The sequence below is a fragment of the Chenopodium quinoa genome, unplaced genomic scaffold (genome assembly GCF_001683475.1).
Source record: "Chenopodium quinoa cultivar QQ74 unplaced genomic scaffold, ASM168347v1, whole genome shotgun sequence".
In the NCBI taxonomy this organism is placed as follows: domain Eukaryota; kingdom Viridiplantae; phylum Streptophyta; class Magnoliopsida; order Caryophyllales; family Amaranthaceae; genus Chenopodium; species Chenopodium quinoa.
In genome coordinates, this window is record NW_018742914.1 from 6109102 (window position 1) to 6134166 (window position 25065).

Genomic DNA, 25065 nt, shown 5'->3' on the forward strand with positions numbered 1-25065 from the left:
CAACTCCAAATATGTGCTTCATCTATTTCTATTACCATCCCCTCGAGTGGTGATAGATGGTAATAAAATATTATGATAGAAACTTTTTTAAAAAAAAAAAAAAAAAAAAAAAAAAAAAAAAAAATTAAATCGAGTTGGATTAACATTATCTAGGCATTGGCAGCAACCGAACAAGCAGTTACTGTATATTCATATTCTGTCAAACTGATAACCAGGTGTAAGAAAAAAAAAAAAAAAAAAAAACTCAAGATTGCAAATTACACCACATTCAATCACTAAGATGCCCAAAAGTATTGCTCAATCAGTAAGACAACACACCAATATGTGAAAGATCAAACCAATTTTATTGGATGGATAAATAACATTTACATTAGGTAGAACCACAGGCGCTTGATTGCGGCTCAGACAATTTTCCAAATGAATATAGGGATTTAACTTTCCCTGAATAGCATATATGTTACTTGGGCTATGAGACTATGTTACAGATTTTCTTTCCTTTCTTTCCAAATAACAGCAGCTAGAAACTATGCAGATCTAGCTGTTTGCAACCCCCCGCCCCATCAAAAAAGAAAAAGTGAGAATAAAAGAGTAAACCTAATCATGTACTACCTACAAACACCACGAGACCTATCTAACTGCAAGTAACTGCCTGATAGCTTGACAAGGGAGCATTCAGCATATTTTTCTATCTTGCCTGCTTTTCTGCGTCTAAATTATGACGTCTCGTGCTCAAAGGTTGCCAAACGAGAGTCTGATAATACTGAAAACATTTGTGTGTCTACAAACAGCTGCAAAACCAAAGAGCATAAGCAAAGGATGTAATTAATTGTCAACATTAAATTTAATTTGACCTTTATAATGCCTGAAGAAGAGAGGCTAAACAATGACGGTTATGACAGAACTAAGAAACCGAAGTGTATAAGATGCAAACTGATTTGATACAAGGGGCTCAAAAGGACAAACCTTAATGAATGGCCTGTCTCTGCTAGAAAAGGAATCAATAAAACTATCCTTTAGAAGTAGTGAGACCTGCAAGTACAACACGAGAATTAAGATCCTTGTTGCTATTTCATATTATAATTCAACCCTTTTATTCACCCGCCTAACTGCATTAATTTAATAGAGTTTCACTCACTCGATCGTTGTTTGATTGTACACTGGTGATCGTATTGGACCTTAAATCTGCACACAAGGACTCCATGTATCTCTTCATGACGTCTACAAATCGTGAGGCAGCTTCAGCCTGTAAATTCATCTAGAAATTTAAAATAGCCTGAAGAACAAGACACCAGTAGAGAGGATTTCATTCTTGGAACCTTATGGACAAAGGTCATGTACTTGATATGGAGTAGCATGCTAAGTCAATGTGTTTACAAGAAAGGGCTTTAGAGCGGAAAGTTCTAGGCAATTACATATGTATAGGGCATAAATCTAATCTTCTGTGCCTAAAGACATGCAGAACACTGAATACATGTAAAAAATGAAGCTAGAAAACACGATTCATAGGTTAGGTTCATATTACCCCTCCAACCTTTTACTCATCCCAATTAATAGGCCAAGGGACTATGAATCTATGATATGAAAAAAGAACTGGAACTCCAACACAGCCTATGTTGCCCATTTAAGAGATTTTTATCTTTAATTTTTTTTAAAAAAAAAAATAAAGGAAGCAATTTATGAGAATTATTTTCCATCAAATTGGGGGAAATGAGCTCATAATGAACAATAAAAGCGGAAAATTCCCATAATACAGGTTTTTTTTTTTTTTTTGAATTATTCTTTTTGCAAATTTGAGACAAGTCCCAAGTCTTATTTTGAGCCAGAAAAGAAATCAAGTATTAGCTGGAGTTAACAGCTGGACGATGCTTCCCATGAACTTCTCCCTAGTATCAAATAAGAAAATCCTCAAGCTAAAGAATATTAAATTTGAAAAGCTATCATTAGGTTCCTGGCCTAAACTTAGCCCAACTAATGTTGTTTCAGGTTTATGTTAACCTAATTAATTAAAATAACTTGAAAAGTTTAATTCATGATAAATAAAGATCCACCAGCTCGATTAACCGGTACAAATCAGACAATGCAGAACGAATAGCATTCAGAGTGCTCTTAAAAAGCTTCTTTTAGTCTCCCTTTGCTAGCTCATCGCTTCTCATTATTGACACATCAGCAACAGATTGTTTTAAACTAAACAGTAAACAGAGCTTTTTTTGGTGCAGCAGGCCACACCGTGTGGCCTGCTGCCTAGTCAGCGAAAATAACAGACCCAGACATGCATAACGGAGTTATTATTCACGCGCATAACGGGGTTACTGGTTTTGTGAGGGTTACTAGTATTTTTCAGGGGTTACTTGTATTTTTCAGAGGTTACTTGTATTTTTTTTTTCAGGGGTTACTTGTATTTTTCAGAGGTTACTTGTATTTTTTTTTCAGGGGTTACTTGTATTTTGTTTTTTAGGGGTTACTTGTATGGATTACTTATTCTGGGGTTACTGTATTTTTCAAGGGTTACTTGTATTTTTTTTTTTTTTCAGAGGTTACTTGTAAATATGTATTATTTATTCAAGGGTTACTTGTATTTTTCAGGGGTTACTTGTATATTTTTTTTTCAGGGGTTACTTGTATGGATTACTTATTCCAGGGTTACTTGTATTTTTCAGGGGTTACTTGTATTTTTTTCACGGGTTACTTGTATGGATTACCCGGGGTTACTTGTATTTTTTTCAGAGGTTACTTGTAAGTATGGATTATTTATTCAAGGGTTACTTGTATTTTTCAGGGATTACTTGTATTTTTTTTCAGGGGTCACTTGTATGGGTTAATTCAAGAGTTACTTATTCAAGGGTTACTTGTATGAGTTACTTATTCAAGGGTTACATATATGAGTTGTTTCAGGGGTTACTTGTATGAGTTACTTATTCAAGGGTTACTTATACCAAACCACTAACACCATACAAGTAACCCCTGACCAAAACCAGTAATACCATACAAGTAACCCCTGACCAAACCAATAACACCCTACAAGTAATCCCTGACCAAATCAGTCGCACCCTACAAATATTCTACAATCTACTCATATTACTATTGTTGTTTCTGTTGCTGAATTTTTAACGAAGAATGTTCGATCTAAGATTTCACGAAGAAAACAAGCTCGCATTTCTCTGGTTCTCATCAATTTCACTACTTCAAATGTTGTTGATGATCTTAAGGTTAATTGATTGCAAGTTTTCACAGCAATTTGACACCCAATTTCTACAATTTCGGGCTTTAATTGCAGCAATTTGGCAAAGAGGAGAGAGAAAATGGGTAGAGTAAAGATATGGTTGTTGATGATGTGTGGTGTGGTGTGGCTTGAAAAAGAAGCTGAGAAAATGGGTGGAGTAGAGATATGTTGTTGGTGATGTATGGTGTAGTTTGGCTTGGAGAACAAGTTAAGAAAAGAGGAGTGAGAAGACTTGTGGTATTTAAAAAAAATAAAAAAAAAATAGAAATTATGGCTGGCCACATACAAAAATTTGTGAACAGCAAATGATTCTATTTAAAAAGATAATGTGGCAAGGTGTAAGGTACAAAAAGATAAGATAGAACACAAGACAAGATAAAAGATCCCCGGCATGTGTGTGTTTTCTATTATTACGGACCTTACATAAGTCATAAGCAAAAATCATCTCTCTCGTAAAATAATTAAATAAAAAAAATACAAAGTATTATATATCAAAACCACACTTGCTATTTTAGAAAAAAAGTGAAAGTACCTGCTCCTCACTGCACTTATATACAGGGTGCTTTTCAGCCATCATATAATGACCGGCCAATGCAGTATGAATTGGACGAAGTTCAGAATAGAGCTCCTTTCGTCGAGGAAGCAAGGGCAAGGAACACATTTTTACCTGCATCAACATATTTAAATGTGAAAAAGGACTCCCCATATCAGTGAAAAACTGACAACACTGACTCCCCATATCAGTGAAAAACTGACAACACTAGCATCAGTAGAATTGACAAGCATCATGGAATTGGGGATCAGAAGCTGGAATTTGGGATAGAGGATAGGAGTGTGCAGGGAAAAATTTTGTAGAAGAGTTCAATTTCAAAAGGTCCTTTTCAGAATCAATCCAATTGAGGTTGAGGTCCTTTCATTTCATCACCCCACCTTTCGTTATTAATTTCCTACAATGTTTGGCATTACTAAAAATTATAATTTACTCCGATTTGAGTTTTAGTTAATACATTTGTCAGCCAAACTACACAGGAGCTCTTTTCTTTCTATCAAATATTTTAGTTCCACCTGCAGCTTTTCACCCAACATATGCAGCTTTTCACCCAACATATATAAACCCATAGATCATTCTTGCCACGAGTAAATGTTATAAACAAACAGCCCTAACAACAACATAAAAAATTTCATGGCTTACCAACATATATATTTTCATTCAGACACCATGACAAGCTTAACACAAATGTATATGTTAACATCTAAAAACGAGTGCAAACCTGGTCCTTTGCCACATTAACAAGGACAAGATTAGAAGTCTTAATCTTCATGTCTGCTGGTTTATTCTTTAGACCAACCTGCAAACCAAAATTAAATAGAGCTTCATCAGGATGACAATTTGCAATGCATCGATCCAGAAAATCAATAACCACACACGAAACTAACACTCTCACTTACAAGTCAATATACCAAATTCTTAAACAAACCCAAAATAAGTATGGAGAGTATTGAAAGATGAGGCTTCCAAAGAAATAGGATGGCATTCTGTTCTGGCTTCCTAAGGATAGCAAGATTAGCAGCCCATACCAAGGCATTAAATGTTTAGTTTTGTAAGGAGTGCAACACAAAGAGGAAAATTTGTCCCCATTTAGTAACTCTCAGAATCCTCAGTCACCTTAGCTCATAACGAAGATAAATAAGTGGCTTTGTCCCATAATAATTGAAAGGTTCTGAAAATACCCCTGAGCTTTGCTTTAGCTACACACGCCGCATGACTGCCATAAAAGCATTGCTATCACAACTTCTCTACAAGCCACAACCTTACAAAACCCTCAAAATCTGATCAGCAGCCAATCGCCCAATCCACAACCACTAAAGAAAAAAACCCAAGATTTTGCAAGCAAAACAAACAATCTCCTCTAGAGGTGACTTGCCATGTCACAATGTAGAAATACATGTGAACATGACTCACTGGAAGCCCATCAAAGCATACAAATTTCTGATGGAAAAAACCTAAGCATGTCAGTAGCATTAATCCAATTCACTGCCAAAGACCACACAAAATCACTCTCTTTAAAAGGAACCCTCACCTTCTATATAACGTTTGCTTCCTAAAACACTGGAAATTGAGGGGGTTGAGTCGAGCCATTTACAGGTAAAGACCCTAACCATTCTCCAATCCAATAAAAATATTTAAAATGTAAAAATAAAATAAAAACTCTGGACAATACACGAAATATTATACAAGAATAGTGTGCCGCTGCCAACCATGCTTGAAATTATCTCAGGAGAAAGCTAAGGAAACCCCCACAGAAAGGCACCACACTGAAGTTAAGTGCGCCACAAATATCACTGCCTATAAATTATAGCTGAACATCCTACCATTTCGCTCTAGCCACAGAACTTAAATTACAGCTAGACATCCTGATTTTTTAAAATCAACTTCCCCTTATTCCCACTAAAACTTCAGTAACCTCCAATGCACCAAAATGGGTGATGAAGAAACCAGACCAGATCACAATGCACCACACACAGCCACCTTACAATGTTGAAAAAGATGGTTTCATATACAGCACTGTACACATTGTGTGCATGTATTTGTCCACAGATTGTTGTAACCCTACTTAAACATGTACTCACAATGGCTTTATCTTCCTAAGGACGATGGCTTTCCGCAAAGTAAGCTACAGAACGAGAGGCAGGTGAAAACTTTTGGAAATGAGAATCGAAAGATGCACAGATCAAAATATAGGAAAAGTGACCTACACACAACTTCCTAAATCATCTCATAAACTCTGAGAGGAACAAAATTTTAACACACCCAAATGCTACTCTTGATGCTACTCTTGAGGGTTTCTCGTCAGCGAAACTTCCATATAGAAACTCAAAATTGAGTCATGATGAACAATACCATCTCAATATTAAAGCAAGACATTTAATATGCAATAGCGTCAGTAAGCAGGAAATTTAATGTGAAACAGACACATGAGTAAATACATCTAATGATAAAAGCAAGACAATGCAATAGTCATTATCAACAAACAAGCACCTTTTTTTGTAACTTGTGCACTCTAATGAAAATCCTGAAAAAGATGCATCAAGACTAATTTAAAAACTAGAATGTGAAGGCTAAATGCAATTGACTTACAATGTAAGGTACAGGAGCATCAAGAAAATCAAGCATCTTCACAGGGAGAATCTGCAGCAATGATAATATCAGAAAAAACAACAATTAGATGTGACCCACGACGCTTAGCACAATAAAATCATTAAATCACAATCTCATGACCTACATTAAGATGCTCTTGATATTATTACTTTTAGCAATCAACAATGGTTAGCTATAAAATGTCAGGATCTGAACAGCACTTGACTTTGCTTCATTTGTAGACAACATAGTTACATGACAGCTAAGGACATGAGATTATCTGCCTTAGCCCTCATCTACATACAGACACAGATTTCCCAAATTGTTTTTTTGTTCAAAGTTCACCAACTTCAATCCCATATATTTATTACTCCACAATAAATATGATAAAATTTCAGTTTGTGTGCCATTAATTATTCATATTTCATAATTGTCATATAAACATAACTAAACGCAAAGACACAGGAAATATAAATTTGAAGAGAAAGAATTGCCATAGAGTTTGAGAGGTTTTTGGGCCAAGTATTTTAATATCTGATACCATGCAATTTCTATTATATAAATATTTAATTAGTTTGGAATTAAATCATCTTGAGTTCCATTGTTATGAGATACTTGTCAATATATCTATCATGAAACATATGCACAACAGATGTTTCCCCTGCCCAACTCTTCTACCCTTGGACAAACATTGTGATCAAATATATGTGAACAGGGACAGATCAGATGCAGGAAGATGTTACGAAAACAAATAATTCCACGGTAAATCACAAAATGAAGTGAAATGGAAGGGTGATTTCCAAATATCAACCACTTACTGATAGAAATAGACTTTGCCACTCAAATGGACGAATCATAGGGATGATGGACAGCACTACAGCTGACAGAACACCCTGTAAAATTCAAATATAGCGGTGAGGAAGCAGTAACAGATAAACATCTCATAATTAATAAAAAACACAAGAATATCAAAGAGCTAACTTCTTTGCGTTTACGTGATGTCTTAGAGTTTGTATGATACAAAATGTTGCATAACAGGTCCAGAGTAAATGAGTAACAGGGCAGATTAGTTTTTATATGCTTTCACTATCATTCATAAACGAAATTAAGATAGCACTGTCAATTTTTCATATCCCACAAATAACAGAATGGTAATAAACTCCGAGCCAATGCTAAGCGATAAAAGCACTTGAGACATAGGACACACTTTGTACAGTGCTAGGAAACACGCTTCAAAACTCAAGAAGACACTTAACATCTCAGGATAAACCACACTAGCCAAGTAGCCATCTAAGAATCAAAAATTGTACTCTTGCCTAAATCCTACTGTTATTTATCACCTTATATGATTTCCATAAACTACCAGCAATGTTTACAGTCAAATATACAATAGAAAGGTTCAGTAAAGGCCTGCCCTTAAAAGAGAGAGGGATACACTTTCAGGAAAACCCATTCAAGTTAACAAGTTGTTGCCCACACTCTATCTTACAAGCACCTCACTGGAGGTCTCTTCCCAGATTGCCCCACACAGCCACCCAGGAATTGACCAAATCCATAAAACCCTGAACGGTGGATCCAAAACAGGAAATGAGACTATAGTTTGCAATCAATACTCCAAAAAACCTTATTGCTACAAATATACACAAGCAAAAAGTGAATAAAACATACCAAATAAAGAAAGGATGAAGTACATAATTTATTTATATTAGGTGCAAATCAAATAATCTAACACCCATCATATTCATGGCTATATATTATACTCTTTATTCCAAAAAAATGCTCTAGTTTGATATATCTCGTTTAACAAACCAAATTTTAAATACTATACTAAATAAAGTCTTAATAAATTGTCATAATATGTAGTTTTAAGATATATTTCAACTAATGAAATTTTTTTTCTTCTTGTCCCAAAAAAAAAAAAAAAAAAAAAAAAAAAAAAAACCTAATATTTTTCATTAACACATATGAATATACATCATACTTCGTATTAAATAGAATAATAACTAGAGTTTAACATTTTAGAAATAATAAAAAAATAACAAACAAAAAAACATCTATAACTATCATAGGTAAGTGAATCATTAGCTTGTATGTTTTATTCACTTTTTGCTTGTGTTCACACACAAAATACCGCAATTACCCTTGTTCACATGTTACAACAACAATTATACCCAACTTTTTCTCACTTATTTGTTTTTTGATTTTTTTGTAAATTACCAACCCAAAATGTACTATGTATTGAAATAACCACCCATTTTTTTTGAAATTAAAAATAACCACCCATATTTTACAAAAAATGTAGGTTTTACCACCCGACCTATAATCCGACCAGTTTTTCGAGCATGGGCCCCACATAACGGCTGTTTTTTATTTTTATAAAAGTTGTTTCTCGATTTATTTCCTCCCTTCTTTCACAAACTACTCCCAAACTTAAAATTCTTCATTTTTTCCACATATTCTACCAATTTTTACTCCAAGTTTTGCAAATTGACAAGCGAATCCTTTGAAGTATGCACTTAAATTTTTTTACACCAATTTGTACAACAAGGTAATTGAAGATCACACTTAATTTTTATTTTTATTTTTTTCGTTATTTTGCATGTTTAATGCAGTAGAATTCAAGTTATACGATATTTTTTGTTTGGAATGTGTTTTATTAGGAATTTAATGATGTAATCGTTGTTTGATTCATTCAATTTAACTTGAATTGAAAATTAGGGTTCTTCATAATGAAATTGTGAGGCACATGATCGAAAAACTGGCCGGAGTATAGGTAGGGGTGGTAAAACCTACACTTTTGTAAAATATGGGTGGTTATTTTAAATTTCAACAAAAATGGGTGGTTATTTCAACACATGTTAAATTTTAGGGTGATAATTTACGAAAAATCCTTGTTTTTTTCACATGGGCACATATGACATTCTCCATTTTTTACACTTTTCCTTAAATCTTGTGCCCATACAAAACGGTGCTTTTAAAAAAAAAAGGGAGGAAGTGTAATGGTAGAACAGTGATTAAAGTTCTCTAGCGTCAGTGTGGAGAAATGATGTAGATCGCTCTAGGCACTGAACTCGTCTCTTTTCAAGTTTTCAGAAAAAGGAAGTCTAATCTTCCCCTTCATTTAACCCTTCCAGTACAAAGCCTGGATAGATTCTCAATTTCTCATTTCACTACAAAAGCTATTCTAGAAATCCTGAAACTATGTATTATACTTCCTCCATAATTAATTAAATGATCCACTTCCCTTTTGCGGCCATAGTTAAATAGTACTCTTTTTTTCTTATCTAAAAACAATATATTCTCCTTTCATAACAAAATCCTAATCAGTAAGGTTGCTTACAGTTTCCTAAGGTGCACGATAGCATTCAAAGTTTCAAGACCAAGTGAGCCAAGAATCAAGATACAAACCAGTAGAGCTAGACTTTTGCAAAATCAGGTTAATAATTGGACACCACTCATTAAATGCACTTCAATGGACCCCAAAATAAAGGGGACAATGTAGGGAAATCAGAAAGGTTTTATTCTCAAACAAATAAAAACTATAAAATAGAATTTACAAATATAGTTTACCAGATTAGATCCATATACAACCACTTGTTTTTCCAACAATACTCCAGTAAGCAAAGCCAAGATCTGAAAGACAGATTGTAGATGGTGAGATTTATGGATAAAGCAATAAAAGGTATCAGTATGTCAAAAAAAAATATAGGCATTATAAAAAAAATATAAGATAAAAATAAAAAATAAATAAATACCAATATACAGCCAGAGAAATACAATGCGCGAAAGAAAAAGATGTCCATAAATTTATTTTTTTAAAAAAAAGCAACAAAATTTTAGTTTTTATATAATAATCAATAGAAACATCAAAAATAAAAATCCAGGCAGATTAAAAATTGCCAGGTTAAAATATAAACAAAATGAGAGCAAGGAGGGAGATGCTATTTCTATGCAAAATTTTCATAATAAAAATATTTGAAATTTCCTTATCACTTGTTAAATAGTGTATAAATTAGAACAAAATCTTTTATGTAACTATTACTCATTTATACATAAATCTCTACATGAGAGTTCATTTGGTCTCGTATTATAAATGGAATCTTCTAGATCGTTGTAATACAGACAAATAATATAATGAATGAAGCATGGGATAGTTATACAGAACTTATCACTTTAATTTATCAAACAAAGCCCTCCAAGCGAGGATAAGTCAGCATATACATACACTATCAAGAGAAAGCACTCGACAAATGGTTGCAGTGGTCCAAACAGATAATGCAACAGCTTCCTCTGCAGCTGCTAATCTTGCATTGGCCTGAAGTCACAACAACACTAAGACAAACAATCCTTGATATAAGCTACTCCTGACTATAAAGTAGAGCCATGAAAAAGCATACCTCAGCAGATTTAACTGGATCACACAACTCTATGTCTAACGAAACTTCATCTATACCAAGATCAGAATCGGAACAGCGTCTGTACTGGATGGCCTGCAGGTGCTCAAGTGGCTGAAAAACTACTTCGTTCCCCCGTGAAGGAATAGGAAGAGACCCATAAGTGCAAACTATCTGTAGCAAATCATTCTTATTCTCCTGTAAGACAGCATACAACAGATCAAACTTCTTTTAAACAACAAAGGACAACTGCCACAGATTACAAGTAAAGGTCTTCATTTAGAAAATGAACAAGGTAAACAAACCTTAGCCCATTCCATACTCATGAAATCGCCTGAGTAATCACTATCCTGGTTTGAAAAACAATCATCTTCATCCATGCTTCTCACTGAACTGTCAAAACAGACCAGTATGATTATAGATTGTGCTGAATTTATGGCAATTTGACCACAGCGGGTATGCATGCAAGGACTAAAAACATGATGCAAGAGAGACCTTGGAAGGTGCATGAATGTTATCAGGACAACCTGGCTTATAGTATCTAACTCAATATTACAGTGTAAGCTGGTATACCTGTACAAAGACAGAGAGCTATTGCTTCTCTCCAGCTTCAGATTGTCAGCCTGGGATGACAAGATAGCCTCAGGTGAGCAAGTACCATTTTCGTAATTCTCTAATGGTCTAGTAAAACCATTAGCACAGCATTCAGATGCATCAGAAGCAAGATCATCAGAATCTTGTAAATTTCTTTTCCCCTCCTGGTCTATCTCTTTAGAAGGACCAAAATCTGAGGCCTCGCTCGCATTTGATGGAGATAGAGTTTCCCCAATTTTCAAAGACGCAGATGAGATCTCATCTTCAGTTATAATACCAGCAGCAGCAGCAGTGAGGGCTATTGCACTATCAACAGGAATCGCTGATGACATCCACTCTGTTTCCTTACTAGGTGAGTCAAGATTTCCATACGGTCCCCTTGAAGGGGAGGGGGAAGGAGAGTAGCCACAAAGACTCATTTCATTAATAAACTGTGTTATACGATTCAAACGCTCCTGTGAAATTATACTGCCATAAAAGACAAAGAATTCAATTGCATAAACTGGACAAGCAAAATGCATAGAAAAGAACATGGAAGGTGAAATTGTTCTCAATTTTCACATTCAGAAACCAACAGAGTCCAGTAGATATATCCTAACCTGTTGAGCATCTCGTAGTGCAGCTCAAAGAAAGGAACTCTAGTAAGCAAACAGTAGCAGCGGGGTGCGGAGACCAGAAACCGGCTGCCTCCAACAGATGGATTACACAGGGGTGATGAAGAACCCAGGATGGCAGGTAGCCTCTGAACAATTTCTGGTACATGCAGGCAAACACCATATAGTGTTCCATTATCTGCAGCCTAATTCAAGATAAGATAACTCAGTATCGAAACACACACACACACACACACACACACACACACACAAGGTTCAGAAGAATAAGCAATATATAATAAAAGCTCAGTATGGAATAATAATACTGGAGGTGCTCACATTCAAATTTAATGAAATGGTAACTGCATACGAGATCTTAAACACAATATAACAAAAAAATATTTCAATTGGTACAGCTTTACCATAATATTAACACTTTTCAACCTCGTATTTGGTTCATCAGGGAAGCAAGTATAAGAAAACCAACAGAATTTTGAGTTCATTTGTGGCGAAGACAAACCAATGCTATAGCTTGTCAGCTAATAATTTCAATTAAGCTGTGTCGTTATACAGTTGACAGTTGTGAAACCTTATTGGAAATCCTATTTATGAATGTTAGTTGTATTTCTCTGGAAACAAAAAAAAAATAATAAAATAATAATAATAATAATAATAATAATTAAAAAAAAAAACTGTCACCATATTTTGCAGCTTCCCATTAACAGATTCAAGCCCCATTTGTGAAGTAATATTAATAAACAAGGCATGACACGATGGTATCCTGTTAAATTACTATAATCGCCATTTTTCAGATAATTGCTTCACAAGTAATATTATTATTGATCAAGCATACATACGATGACGCTTTAAATTATTTGGTGGGAGGGGAGGGGGGTTAAGATAATGATATATTCAATTTCCAAGTTGTAAATTGCATTGTACTTTAACTAGAAACAACTCTGCAAACACGTCTTACTTCAGACTGTAATGGTTTACCTTCAATGAGAAAACAAATGCCAAATCATCTCTACCCATATGCTCCTGAAAAATTAAAATATTAAAATTAGCTAGGATAGATTTTCTATGGTGTATAACATAAACAGTTGCAAATACAATATAAATTAACGTTAAACAAGCATAAATCAAGTTGTAATTCTATCAGCCATCACACCAATTACCACAGTAAGCCTTTGTGGCCATTTTAAAGCAAAATGTGCAAGCATTAAATTTTAGTACTAAATAATGTAGCCAATTATTTTGCGATCTTTAACATGGTGATATTCCTAAGGCTTAAATGGTAACTTCCAATGGTGGGAAAAAAGTAATCTATCTGAAGGCACAGTTTTATTTTCATGCAATTCTCATTGCAAGCTAATGAGATGGTTGATAATGCTAAGCATTGAGGTATGGATGTGTAATTTATTTTGTATCAAAGTAAACTAGAGGGTTAGGTGGTCATTCATATAAGGCAATTGGTTTTCATTTTAATCAGAGTACGTGGAAGAAGGATTTAGTTTTTACCTATAAATCTTAGTAGTGGCCAAGGAGGTTATAAGGACTAAAATGAGAAAGGTTATGGGTTGGTGACTAAAGGTAAAGATAGGATACTGTGTCATGACTGTCATCACCCATCTGAATATTTTCATTCCATTAAAATGTCAAAATTCATAAATATTCTCTCCATTTAACAAGATTATATGAATATTCCAATGAAGAAATACAATTTGCTAGGATAAGAGGGAATGGAGAGAAAGAAAGGGGAAGAAACAAGGGAAGAGGGGTACACGTTCCCTTGTTTGGATAAGAGGTCGTGGGTAGAAAGGAGAGGGATAGGGAGGGATCCATTTTCCCTTCCTCCTAAATAAACACAATCCCTCCGAAATTGGAAAGATTTAAAGGAATAATAAAGTTCCACCTCCTCCTACCTTACTTTTCCCCTCCCCATCCTTCTCTTTCCCTCATTTTCTTTTGCCTTCTAGATATCTAAATAGAGTGATAGTCTTCAGAACTACCAATTTTATGAAGAGATAGGCTATTTTTTATTGCACAATGATTGTGGCATACTGGCAATATCCCCTTTAGATTACTCATGAATTGAGTGATAAAGAATAACAAGAACCCATGAAATGGTGTGACAAAATGGCAGATATTAAATCTTCCTACTCAAGCCCATGGATGTTGGTAACCCAAGCATATTCTATATTTTTCCCCAATGGCTAGATTTTGAATGAGTTAGCAGGTTAAATTAGGTCATAATAGAAGTCTCTGTGGACAAAAGAGTATTCTCTTTTCACATTTGTCCTTCATCTTCACCATCTTTGAATTTTCATAAAGCCCCCTTCATAGCCCAACAAAAAGAAGGATCATACTTTATCAAGCAATTTCATGAGAAATAAGAGTAGAAGAGAGATGGACTCGTTGATATGGTGGGGACTTTGTTTTCCTAGTAATAGCATATTGGGCAATTTGTATGGCATTTATTCATTGGTAACATCTCCAATCATTTACAACAATCTCAAACATGCAACACCCTTTCCCTTTGGCCACTTACAATTGGAATAGAATTGGAATAGAAACTGTCAAAGAGGAGACCTTTGCATGAACAACATATTTGTAGTTCGTACAGGCTACACTAGTGATAAAATGCAGAATCAACAACCCTCAGATGCACTTCCCCAGACGTCTGTCTCCTGTGCTTACATGGCTATGAGCCTGGGAGTCACCTCTTTTGCATATCAAAGTGGTTGAAGTCCTCAGGAAGAAACTAACTGCAATCACAGGTGCTGAGTGCATTTATTCACCTTTTTTACAATAATTCTACTGTATTTAAAGGCCACCTATGTTATAATTCAAAATTTTGGTTATTTGAGGTTAGAAATGAGAAAACAAACAGAAGGCAAATTTAACCTAAGTTCCACACATAAGAATGGGTCCTCAAATAGCAAGGCTAATAGGGATTTTACAGGTGACATTGTTTAAACTTCATTTCACGAAATAATAAAAGAAAGATTGTGTAACTTATAAAATGTAAAATCTACAAGAAATAATATATATTCAGCAATAACCAATTAACCATTAGCCCTTGGAGGCTTGGAGTATAAATGAGTGCATGAGATACCAATTTTCAGTAACAAAATAGCAAGAAATACAGAATCTACCTGCCCATAAACAAGTGAATTCAAATCGCTCAGGGATGGACTTCTCTCCATTAGCCGAGCCTGTAGTTTAACAAACAAACATATATTACAAAAGGCACACCAATCAATTACATTAAACTAAAGGCGAACTTAGAAGGACACTTGGCAACATAAAATAAAAAGTTTTCCCTCCAAAATAATTTACTAAAAAACTTATCTTTACATAAAAATAAGGTTTGTATCTAAATTATGACTTTTGATTTGTACAAAATCTAAAATAAACTTTTTTTAAATATCAAATTGCTCATTATAAGTATTACATACTTAATTATTTTCTTTCACATATATTTCATACTTTTTTTTTTTTGGAAACATTATATTTCATACTTTTTAATACCGAGTCTATTTCATACTTTTTTTTTTGGTAAAATCTACAATCATTACAATTATTTGACAATTGTGCATTGCAAAGGGTTTAATCTAGTACTAAATAAAAGGCAAAGGAAATTCCCATATCAGTACAAGATACACCAGAAAAGCTTAGAATTAGAAGTCATGGTGACTTTCCAATCGTGACACTATGGTGAATTGATGATGATAGCAAAAGAAAAAATTAATAAAAAAATTATCATACAACATCATGAAGAAAACAAATCTAAGGTCGCTAAACAAAATTTAATGCTCAACAGAGCTACAGATGAAGGTGATATTCAGCTCCAAATCACAGTGCCAACAATTCAATCTAGCAAAAAAATAGTGTTGGGCTTGTTGCCTTCCTGCAATGACATTCTCATATGCCTAGTGAAATGGAAACCACACTAACCTCTAAGACCAGGTATCCATCTTCTAATCATTTATATCCCTCAGCAAACTACCCAAAACTCTACTTCATATTGAAATTCTAGAAGCACTTGAATTATAATATCAATAGACATTAAGCTATTGGATCTTTCAGAAACATACCATAAAATTTTCTGTCTAAGAAAGCATTTAAAGTACAAAAAATTTAGGCAATAGCAAATAAAACTATAACATGGCATCTTTTAAGGGCAATGTTGATAAGATCATAGGTCAAGAGTGTGCTATATTCAACTTGTTTTAAGACTTTAGTTCAGAGGTCAAAGATAACTGGTTCATAAACAAGTATCAAAATCATTAGATGACTAATTATAGCAAAGTTTTAATTAAAATACTGTATAAAAATCAATAAAAGGAAACTACTTTCATAGAGAAGCATACTGCAAGTCTGATACAATATTCTAAGCAAAACTAAAGGTTACGTTTCATGAAACCAAACAACTTGCACTAATTCTGACACAAATAACTCAAATGCAAAATCAAAATATTAATCATGAGTTGCACGAAAACCTTGACACCTCCGGGGAAAGTAAATGCACATAAATCCTTAACACGCATAGGCAGTCTCTTCCCATGTGGATATTTAAAAATTATCTGCACGCAAAAAGTACATCATTACATACAATCACAATCATGAGTTAAACAAGTCCATGCAAATTCAAAAAATGTAGCTTGGAGTCTCGGACTAGCATTGTCCCAATATTATCCCTAATTTTATATATATATATAGGGGAGGGATCCGGTGAGAATAGGTCCATATGTGAGAATTCATACTTATATGAGAACTGATTTAAAATTTAGAACATGTGGGTAAAAATTTAGAACATACGAGTTAAAATTTAGAACATGTGACTCAAATTAAAATTTTGAACATATGAGTAATAATTTAGAACATTTGTGTGAGTAATATGTTAGAACATCTGATTTAAGAATTAGAAGTGATTAAAAATTTATAAAATTTGCTTTATGAAATTTTAAACATATGAGTAACATTTAGAACACTTGATTTAAGATTATGAACATGTGAATAAAAATTTAGAACAAACTGATATTGAATATAGAAAGTGTGAGTAAAGAATTTAGAACATACGAGTAAAAAAAATAGAACATACGCTTTAAAATCTGGAACATATAATTAAAAATCTTAGAACACACGTTTTAAAATTTAGAACATAAAAGTTAAAAGTTTGGAACAAGTTATTTAAAATTTATGACATCAAGCTTAACTAATTTATGGTTTAGAACATGTGAGTAATAAATTAGAACATTTGATTTAATTTAGAACACCTAAAAAAAAGTTTAGAACATCAGATTTAAAATTTAGAACATACGAGTAAAAATTTAGAACATAAAGAGTGTTCTCACATAAGAAAAATTCTCATATAAGAAAAATTCTCACGAGAGTCTTCCCCTATATATATATATATATATATATATATATATATATATATATATATATATATATTTATATTTATATATATGTAGACCTTGAATACTCTACAAGAATAAGAAATGATACATATAATTATTCAGGATCAAACCTGAGGATCCAGCACGGGAGATGAGGGACCACGATAATTCAAGGATCTTCCATCCAATTCTTCTGATTTAGCCACTCCTGCCTCCCACCTTTTCTTTCTAGCAAAGGCATCCTCGACAGCTTCAAGATTAGCATCAGGATGTAGACCTGTAACTATGAAGTGTTCAAATAATGAAGTGGGCTCCTGATATTGGGTACGATCCTGAGGAAGCCACACGGTGCAAGTTATTTAAGATCAAATGAAAAAGTACGATTAAAAAATATGTCGATGAACAGCATAAGAGAAATACAGAAAAGTGAAAACACCGTTGACTACCACCCTGACCTTCCCCCTACACACCATGAAAGTGGAAGGAACAACCTAGAGCTAAGGACAAAAACATCAAGCTAGCAGCATACTTAGTTTATCAACCTTGCTGACCCTATGAGCAAATCATTTTATCTTTAACAACTTTCAATCAATACAAGAAAGCAGCATTCCCATCATAAACTATATGCCCAGAAAAACTTTGCCTTTACTATGGCTAATTCATATTATTTCATATAGAAAAGTAAAAAATTCAAGAGGTATATTGAAAACCAATAATAATAAAAAGAGCCATCCCTTTCACATACATCTCCAACGAGTCCAGTACTCACCTATGCTACTTGCACCAACACAGCTCATGTAAACTCAAGATAGAGAAAATTAGACATAAGCAGACTCAGATTCAGACACATGCAACAAATCTCAGATATAATATTGATTGCAAATTTATCTCTTGATCTCCTTCTATGAAGCTAACCTATAAAGCTTCGCCTCAAATGTCATCAGGTTGATCACAAATGATAATTGAGATGTAAATGAACAAGTTGTTATAAACAGGTAATACCCACAATATCACGCACCACGCACCACCCCCCATTCCAACACACTCATCAAAATTTCATGCCCTAATACCACCTAAATTAGTGATGACTGATAAATTATACCGAAACCATCTAAATTAAGTACTTGGTGGTGCAGTTGAGGTAAATATAAGACCTCAGGTCAAAACCGAACACCAAGCACTCTAATTTTGCTGAATTACTCACGCCAGCAACATAAACAAAAAAACTTAGAGTGGTTTTCGTGGTGGATTTGGGTCGTTGGAGCTGTGGGAAAGGATGAATTTACAGCTGATAGTTGACTGTGATCGAGGATATACTTGGTGATGGTGGTACAAAGGTGGAGGTTGTGGTTGTAACTGTTGGCTAGAGAGAATGGAGAGGACCGGTAAAGACTGAAGAGAGAGAGGGGAAATAAAGATGGGGCATGGGAGTTGGTAATAAAAGAAATTATGATGGGCACTATGATATTTTTCCATAATATATTTACCAACTAGGGAAATGGTGCTACTTTTTTGATACTTTTGTTTTTAATGGTGCAATTATCTACGAATGGGGGAAGTATAACATAGCAAAAGATAAGCTTAAGACTAACTAAATCATAATTCATGTCAACATCTTGTAGTCAGTCTAATAAGCCAGGAACAGTCTCATGACACAGATGACAGAATGAATCCAGTGGTAATTGCGGGAAGAGGAGGAGGTGGGGTGGGGGCTAATGTGGTAAACACTAAATACTAAACAGTCCCCATGAAAAAGAGTGGTTTTGCGGTAGGGACTCTAGGAAGTGACAAATCAATCAATCAGCTCTGCTCATTGTTCAATGAACGACTCAAAGTTTGAAGCAAATCCAAAGGAATCAACTATGCATGGGAGAGAAAAGAAAAAAAAAAACATGGGAAACATAATTACAGACTATACTACTATAGGTTCTCGAGGATAAGAAAAGGCCAACAACTTGCACAAAACTTTGTCGGACTCCAATACGTGTAATCTCATATACCTAAGTCAACAAATTCTGTCTTCCAATTCAGCCCAAAAGGGTTATTCTCATCTTTCGATTTCAAGGTCTGTGGACATACCAGTAATGTTAAACAAGAAAAGCTATCAGATAATAATTTGAATCTAAGCTATTCTATTCAAGCTCAACACAAATGTTACACATTACAATATGTGGCTGAAGTAAGCAAGGACAAATTGTGAGCTTTGAATCCAAGAAAGCTCATCAAAACTGAAAAGATGACGCCTCTTTTTTCTGGCCAAGCAGAAAGATTAATTGAAACCGTGCAAGACTGTCACAAGTGGTACTAATTCTTATTTCAGCAAATGTGAAAGTTGAATTTGGAAAGATATAAAGATGCAACTTCAAGATGAAGAGAAACAAAGCAAGGCTTCTAAGTTGAAGAAAGAGAGAGGGGACAGCATTATATTCAGATGACAGATACATTGAAATCCTTTTAGAAGACGTGCTACAAGATAGAACTTTCATGAGATATAGGATACAGCAACCTTCAAGGGATTTTGAGTCTTCAAAAAACCAACAATGCAGACACAAGAAGCCAGAATTTCATGTTATTAAAAGCTAATGCTAGTTAGCAGCGATTACAATACTTCAAATATGGAAATGGACACCCAATTACAATTTACAAGGACCATCCACAAGAAAAAGGACTCCAAAGCAAACATGTAATATGACAATATAAACTTATAAATACTAATAATATAGACCTTAAATTTCCCTGTCGAAATTCATAAAACATCAACCTGAAATCAAATTCAATTGAAAATGCACAACACAAAAACTTTTTTATAAGTCACTAAAACTAAATTAATTTCTAGCATAATCATCTGCACCAATAATAATCTGTCATACGGCTCATACCATAATTTACAGATATTAGCCTAAACTAAATGGGTATTCTTGCTTTCAGAATAAGCTTATTATAGCAACTAGTCCACCATAAATGCTCTTAGATCCTAAGTGGTCACGGACTTATTGAAATGCAGCGTGAATAAAAATGGGCAAGAGTCATATATACTTGCGAAATAAAAATCAAGTGTGGTAACCCCATTGATTGAGCCCCCACCTGTGATTCAATTTTCATCAACCTCAAATTGACAGCTGGTATGGAAATATAGAGTGGTTTCATTCTTTAGACCTCGGTTTCCAATCTTTGACCCTTACCCTCCCATTTGGAGCAAAATCTTTAGAGTCTACACCTATTTAGTTCCCTCTTCAAAGAAAAGCCTCATATATTGCATCACATAGCAACCATATCTATTTTGTAAAGCAAATAATTATCATATACATACAGAAAGACTTTTCATATAATAAAAATTATTATACAGTATAAACATACTTGGGTATGAAGTTGATACCACTGGCGTTTCTGGTTTGCCAGCACCTCAGGATTGAAACTAAACTTTCCATTTTCGTACTGTGTATTCCCACCCCACCGCCAAGCTTTTGATATCTGAGACTTTAAGTTTTGGAAACTATTACTTCGCCGGTGTGTATGGTTTACAACTTCACTCTGACTTCGTTTGTGCCCCGTCCAAACTGGTGATGTGTTTGCACTACTCAGGTATTCATTTGCCACCCTAACTGCCTCCTCAGATATCTGGTGCAAAACCCACAGCGGCGAAGATGGTCGTTCTTCAGGTACATCAACATCCCCTTTTAACTCCATTTCACTAAAATCTTAGCTCATCCTACGTCATTCATGTACCAAATTCTTCATCACTACCATATCAGTTGGCAAAACCCAATACCATTAAAATCAGCAAATCGAAAACTCCCCCTCTTCAGATTATACCAAACCAAAATCAACAATTCTATGATTTATAGCAGCCCAATTACGCAATAAACAGACCCCCACCAAATTAAAAAAGCCGATTCTATTTCGAGTATGTCCAATGATCCTCCAACCCAAACACTGCTCAAACAGAAATTGGACACAAACTTTTACCAAAAATTGAATACAAAAAAGTTTACTTCCTTTTGTAACTTGCACGATCAAATTTCCTGTATGTCAAAGATTAAAAATAACATTGAAATCAACATAACCCAGAAAAATAAAAATTAAATATACAAAAACTAATAAAAATCCAATCAAACATCCATCTATCTAGTCATTTTCTAGATACCCATATGAGGAAATCAACACATTTAACTTTTCAAAGCAATAAATTTAAATAACATGAACAAAAATTGCAAAGGGTACAAAATATTTTTTGAAATTAATCACTAAAATCACAAATCAACAAATATTACAGCATTTACAACACCCGCCAAATGAAGAAACAAAAAAAAAAACTGCCCAGGAAAAAAATTAACAAAAATGGAAAGTTTAAATTGACATACCTTTTTGAAGTTTACTAGGGTTAAGGATTATTGAGCAGAGATTCAGTTCAGATAGGAAGAAAAACTAGGAAAAAAGTAGGGAGAGAAAAAAAGAAAGAGGGGAGGAGGTAATGGAAAGGTCGACAAAAATGGAAGGATGTAATAAGCATAGAAAGGTCAAGACTTCAACTTCAGCAATTGAGAACTTTTTTTAATTATTATTAGTGTCCTCTATTTTTATTTTGACAATAAACGAGAGTCACGAAAGACAATGATGTAATCGTTTAAGACAGAATACGATATTAAAGCTTTTAATTACTATCATTTAGGAACAATAAGATAATGATAATAGTTTGTTGTTGGTAGACCCTTTGAAATTGAGAGAATGTTGTTTTGTGAATAATGGTGATCAAATGGGACCCACAAGAACCAATGTTGAACTTGGTCACTTGGAATATGGATGGCCACGTTGGAAAATCATACAAGTAGTTATTTTAGATATTAGGATATTTTGGATAAAAAATTTGTTGTTGATGATGGTAATTGGTAGATGGTATTGTTGTACTAGTTGCTAAAATTGGTTAATTTTTGGTACTAAAAAGTTGGATTTAGGTGTTATTAGAATATGAAAGTCATTTTCTATGTTAGGTTTTTACTATTGTTGGTTCAAATATTGACAACTTTGATTATCTAATCTTAGGTTTTTACTATTGTTGTTCCTTTAAGTTATATAGTGTATACATGAAAATTATGACATACACAATTTTAACCAAAGGAAAAGGAAACTAGGCAAAATTTAAAGGCACATTTCGAAAAAGGATAATTTTATTTTAAGGAATGAAGCGAAAAGCAAATTAATATGCTACCGAATATGATGCAACATACCAAATGATATTTATGTAATTTATATGATATGATTAGTATTTTTTCAACGATTTGTTTAATATGCAAATGTAATGGCAGTGATGTTTTTATTTTATTTTATTTGGTATTTCGAGAACTACAAGGACGGATGATGATAATTGATTCCAATATATCTTGAAATCGGAAGGGAAACACTAACCACTTGAGCTGATTCTTCACTCTTAATAACGATGATGTATTATGGTAATATATGCGAGTATATTCATAATTTAATTTTAGAAATGAGCCTAATGTGTCCATGTCATGATGTCAATGCAATCATGTCTTTTCAATAATTCATATTGTACTAATAAAATTCATTTAGCTCCTATCATTCTTTGTATACGGGATATTGACTATTGAATAATATTGTAACATTAATGATTGAGGATAAAATTACATCACAATATAGTTAAGGACGATGTTCTACCATTATATTGTAGATTAGTAGGAGACTTTCCTATGAAAATTATATGGAAGCCAATAAATGTATAGCTCTTAAACACATTTGTTTTAACATGTTGTGTAAACAAGAAGGGCAAGATCAGATCTGTTAAAATCAAAACATAGATTTGCATAACATAATCCCAACTGTCTCCTTGAAGAAACCAGTTAATCAAACCATGCATTAGAGATTTAGACCAATCACTCCTAACTAGACAACACGCACTTTAAACAATATTATAAATTTGATGAAATTTCTATTAATAAAAATAAAAGTTTGGTGATAATTTGACCACATAATCTATCCTATTAAAAAATCCACACTAATAAAGACCTAACACCAATTTCAATTATTTAAACATTTAAGCATATTCATAAAAGTTGTTCTAAATGCTTTGACCAAACGCAGCCAAAATAAATTAATACGAGTATTAATAATTTATTTAAATCTAAAATTAGTAAATTAAAAAAATAAAAATGATTAGGGAGCAGCAGCTAAGCACGTGATAGAAGCTCCCTTAAAACATGCTTAGCAGTAAGGTCTCTATAAACAGTAACCGACAACTGGCTAAATTAACCTGTGGGTCCCACTTTACATGCTACTACTACTCCTGTTAATCTGAGGCGTTGGATCGATCTGTAATATTGAATCACAGCCGTAGGATTATGAAAAAGAAAGCAGTTAAATGTGACGCGCTGAAATGGCGAGTGGGAGTTTAAAAGGAGCATTTCCGGGGAAATTAACTGGCACATGGCAGTTACCCGGTTTAATGGGAATTTATTGGAAACTGTTTAATTCTTATTTGCCTCTCCATTAAACTACGCTGCCGTTTGTGCTTTTTGATCTTTCACGTTATTATTTTTTTTTAAACTCCCGATTTTAAGAAGTTTTAAAACTGCTACTCTGTAAAACGTTTTGGGATCACACTTATCTCGTCAATGGACATGCAGATGGTGCGATACGTGAATTTTATCGACTTTTTATATTTTATTAATAATTTTAACTAGAATATTAATAAAAAGGAAAATTTTTAAATTACCATCCAAAAATGTAACCATTTTGAATAAACCACCCGTTTAATTTTTTATTTTAAATTATCACCTCTTAAATTAAATAAATGCTCAGACTACCACCCATTTCAAAAATCCGATGGATTTTTCATCTGTGGGCCCCACCTAACGCTTATCTTGACTCTTTTGACTGTTTTTTTTCCCGATTTTTCTCTTTAAAAATGTTTTCCTAACTTCAGTTCACATTTTTTCTTTGAAATTTGGTAGAATTTGGTGAAAGAAATGTGAATTAAAGTTTAGAGAGCGTTTTTAAAGAGAAAAATCGGGAAAAAATCAGTCAAAATGGTCCAAATAAGTGTTAGGTGGGGCCTATAAACGGAAAATCCACCGGATTATTTAAATGGGTGGTAATGTGAACATTATTTAATTTAAAGGGTGGTAATTTAAAATAAAAAATTAAATGTTTTTCTAGCTATCAAAAAAGTTGTTAAACTAAAAAATTATACTAAGATAAATCTATACTTAGTATTTAAAAACACAAACCACAATTTTTTATATGACACATGGCATCACAAGTCACTCAATACCCCATATATAACACATGTCACCTCTCTTAATATTTATATTCAAGTAAGAAAATGAAGTGTTCCATTTCCACCATAATAAAATAAAGTTTAATTAATTAGTACTTATTACATAAACATATGAATTATAATAAAAATAATATTTTCATCTCTTAGACTTTAAATATAATTTAAACTAATATATCTTTTCATATTTCACAATCTTCAGGTATATATATCTAAATAAATTCCTTCATCTTCTTTCACAGTTTTACCACCCTCGGTCTTTTTTTCCTTTAACTTTTAAAAATAAAGCAATTATTTCAAATAATTAACCCCAAGTAATAACCCGTACATTAAACGGGCCAAAAAGCTAGTTTAAGATAATACTCCTTACTAACATGGCTATGTACTTCCTTTAATTTTCTTTGTCACAGAGTATTATTTTTTTGAAGTTTG

At 33.5% G+C, this 25065-nt stretch overlaps 1 protein-coding gene across 2 annotated transcripts; it reads right to left on the bottom strand.

Moving 5' to 3' along the window:
• Positions 1 to 321: 321 nt before the first annotated feature.
• On the bottom strand, positions 322 to 21905 carry LOC110728033. 2 transcript variants are annotated; one of them, XM_021907638.1, is made up of 19 exons: positions 21707 to 21905; positions 20703 to 21367; positions 17477 to 17677; positions 16446 to 16529; positions 15099 to 15158; positions 12937 to 12981; positions 11947 to 12146; positions 11327 to 11815; positions 11059 to 11146; positions 10757 to 10951; positions 10585 to 10674; positions 9930 to 9992; positions 7178 to 7252; positions 6360 to 6410; positions 4492 to 4569; positions 3753 to 3887; positions 1136 to 1243; positions 964 to 1029; positions 322 to 788 (listed from the first exon to the last, which is right to left on the bottom strand). In XM_021907638.1, the coding sequence occupies exons 2-19, from the start codon at positions 21030 to 21032 to the stop codon at positions 714 to 716; spliced, it is 2433 nt and encodes an 810-aa protein (XP_021763330.1). In that variant the 5' UTR covers positions 21033 to 21367; positions 21707 to 21905; the 3' UTR covers positions 322 to 713. The 2 variants fall into 2 exon arrangements, with proteins under 2 accessions (XP_021763330.1, XP_021763331.1); XM_021907639.1 differs by lacking the exon at positions 21707 to 21905 and having other exon boundaries at positions 17477 to 17622; positions 20703 to 20793.
• Between the last annotated feature and the right edge of the window lie 3160 nt (positions 21906 to 25065).

Coding starts and splice junctions, on each gene's coding strand:
- LOC110728033 (XM_021907638.1), bottom strand. CDS start 21,032: ATGGAGTTAAAAGGGGATGTTGATGTACCTGAAGAACGACCATCTTCG. Junction 4,570..6,359: donor ATGCTCCTGTACCTTACATT/GTAAGTCAATTG, acceptor TTTGGTTTGCAG/GTTGGTCTAAAGAATAAACC. Junction 3,888..4,491: donor TTAATGTGGCAAAGGACCAG/GTTTGCACTCGT, acceptor ATGTTGATGCAG/GTAAAAATGTGTTCCTTGCC.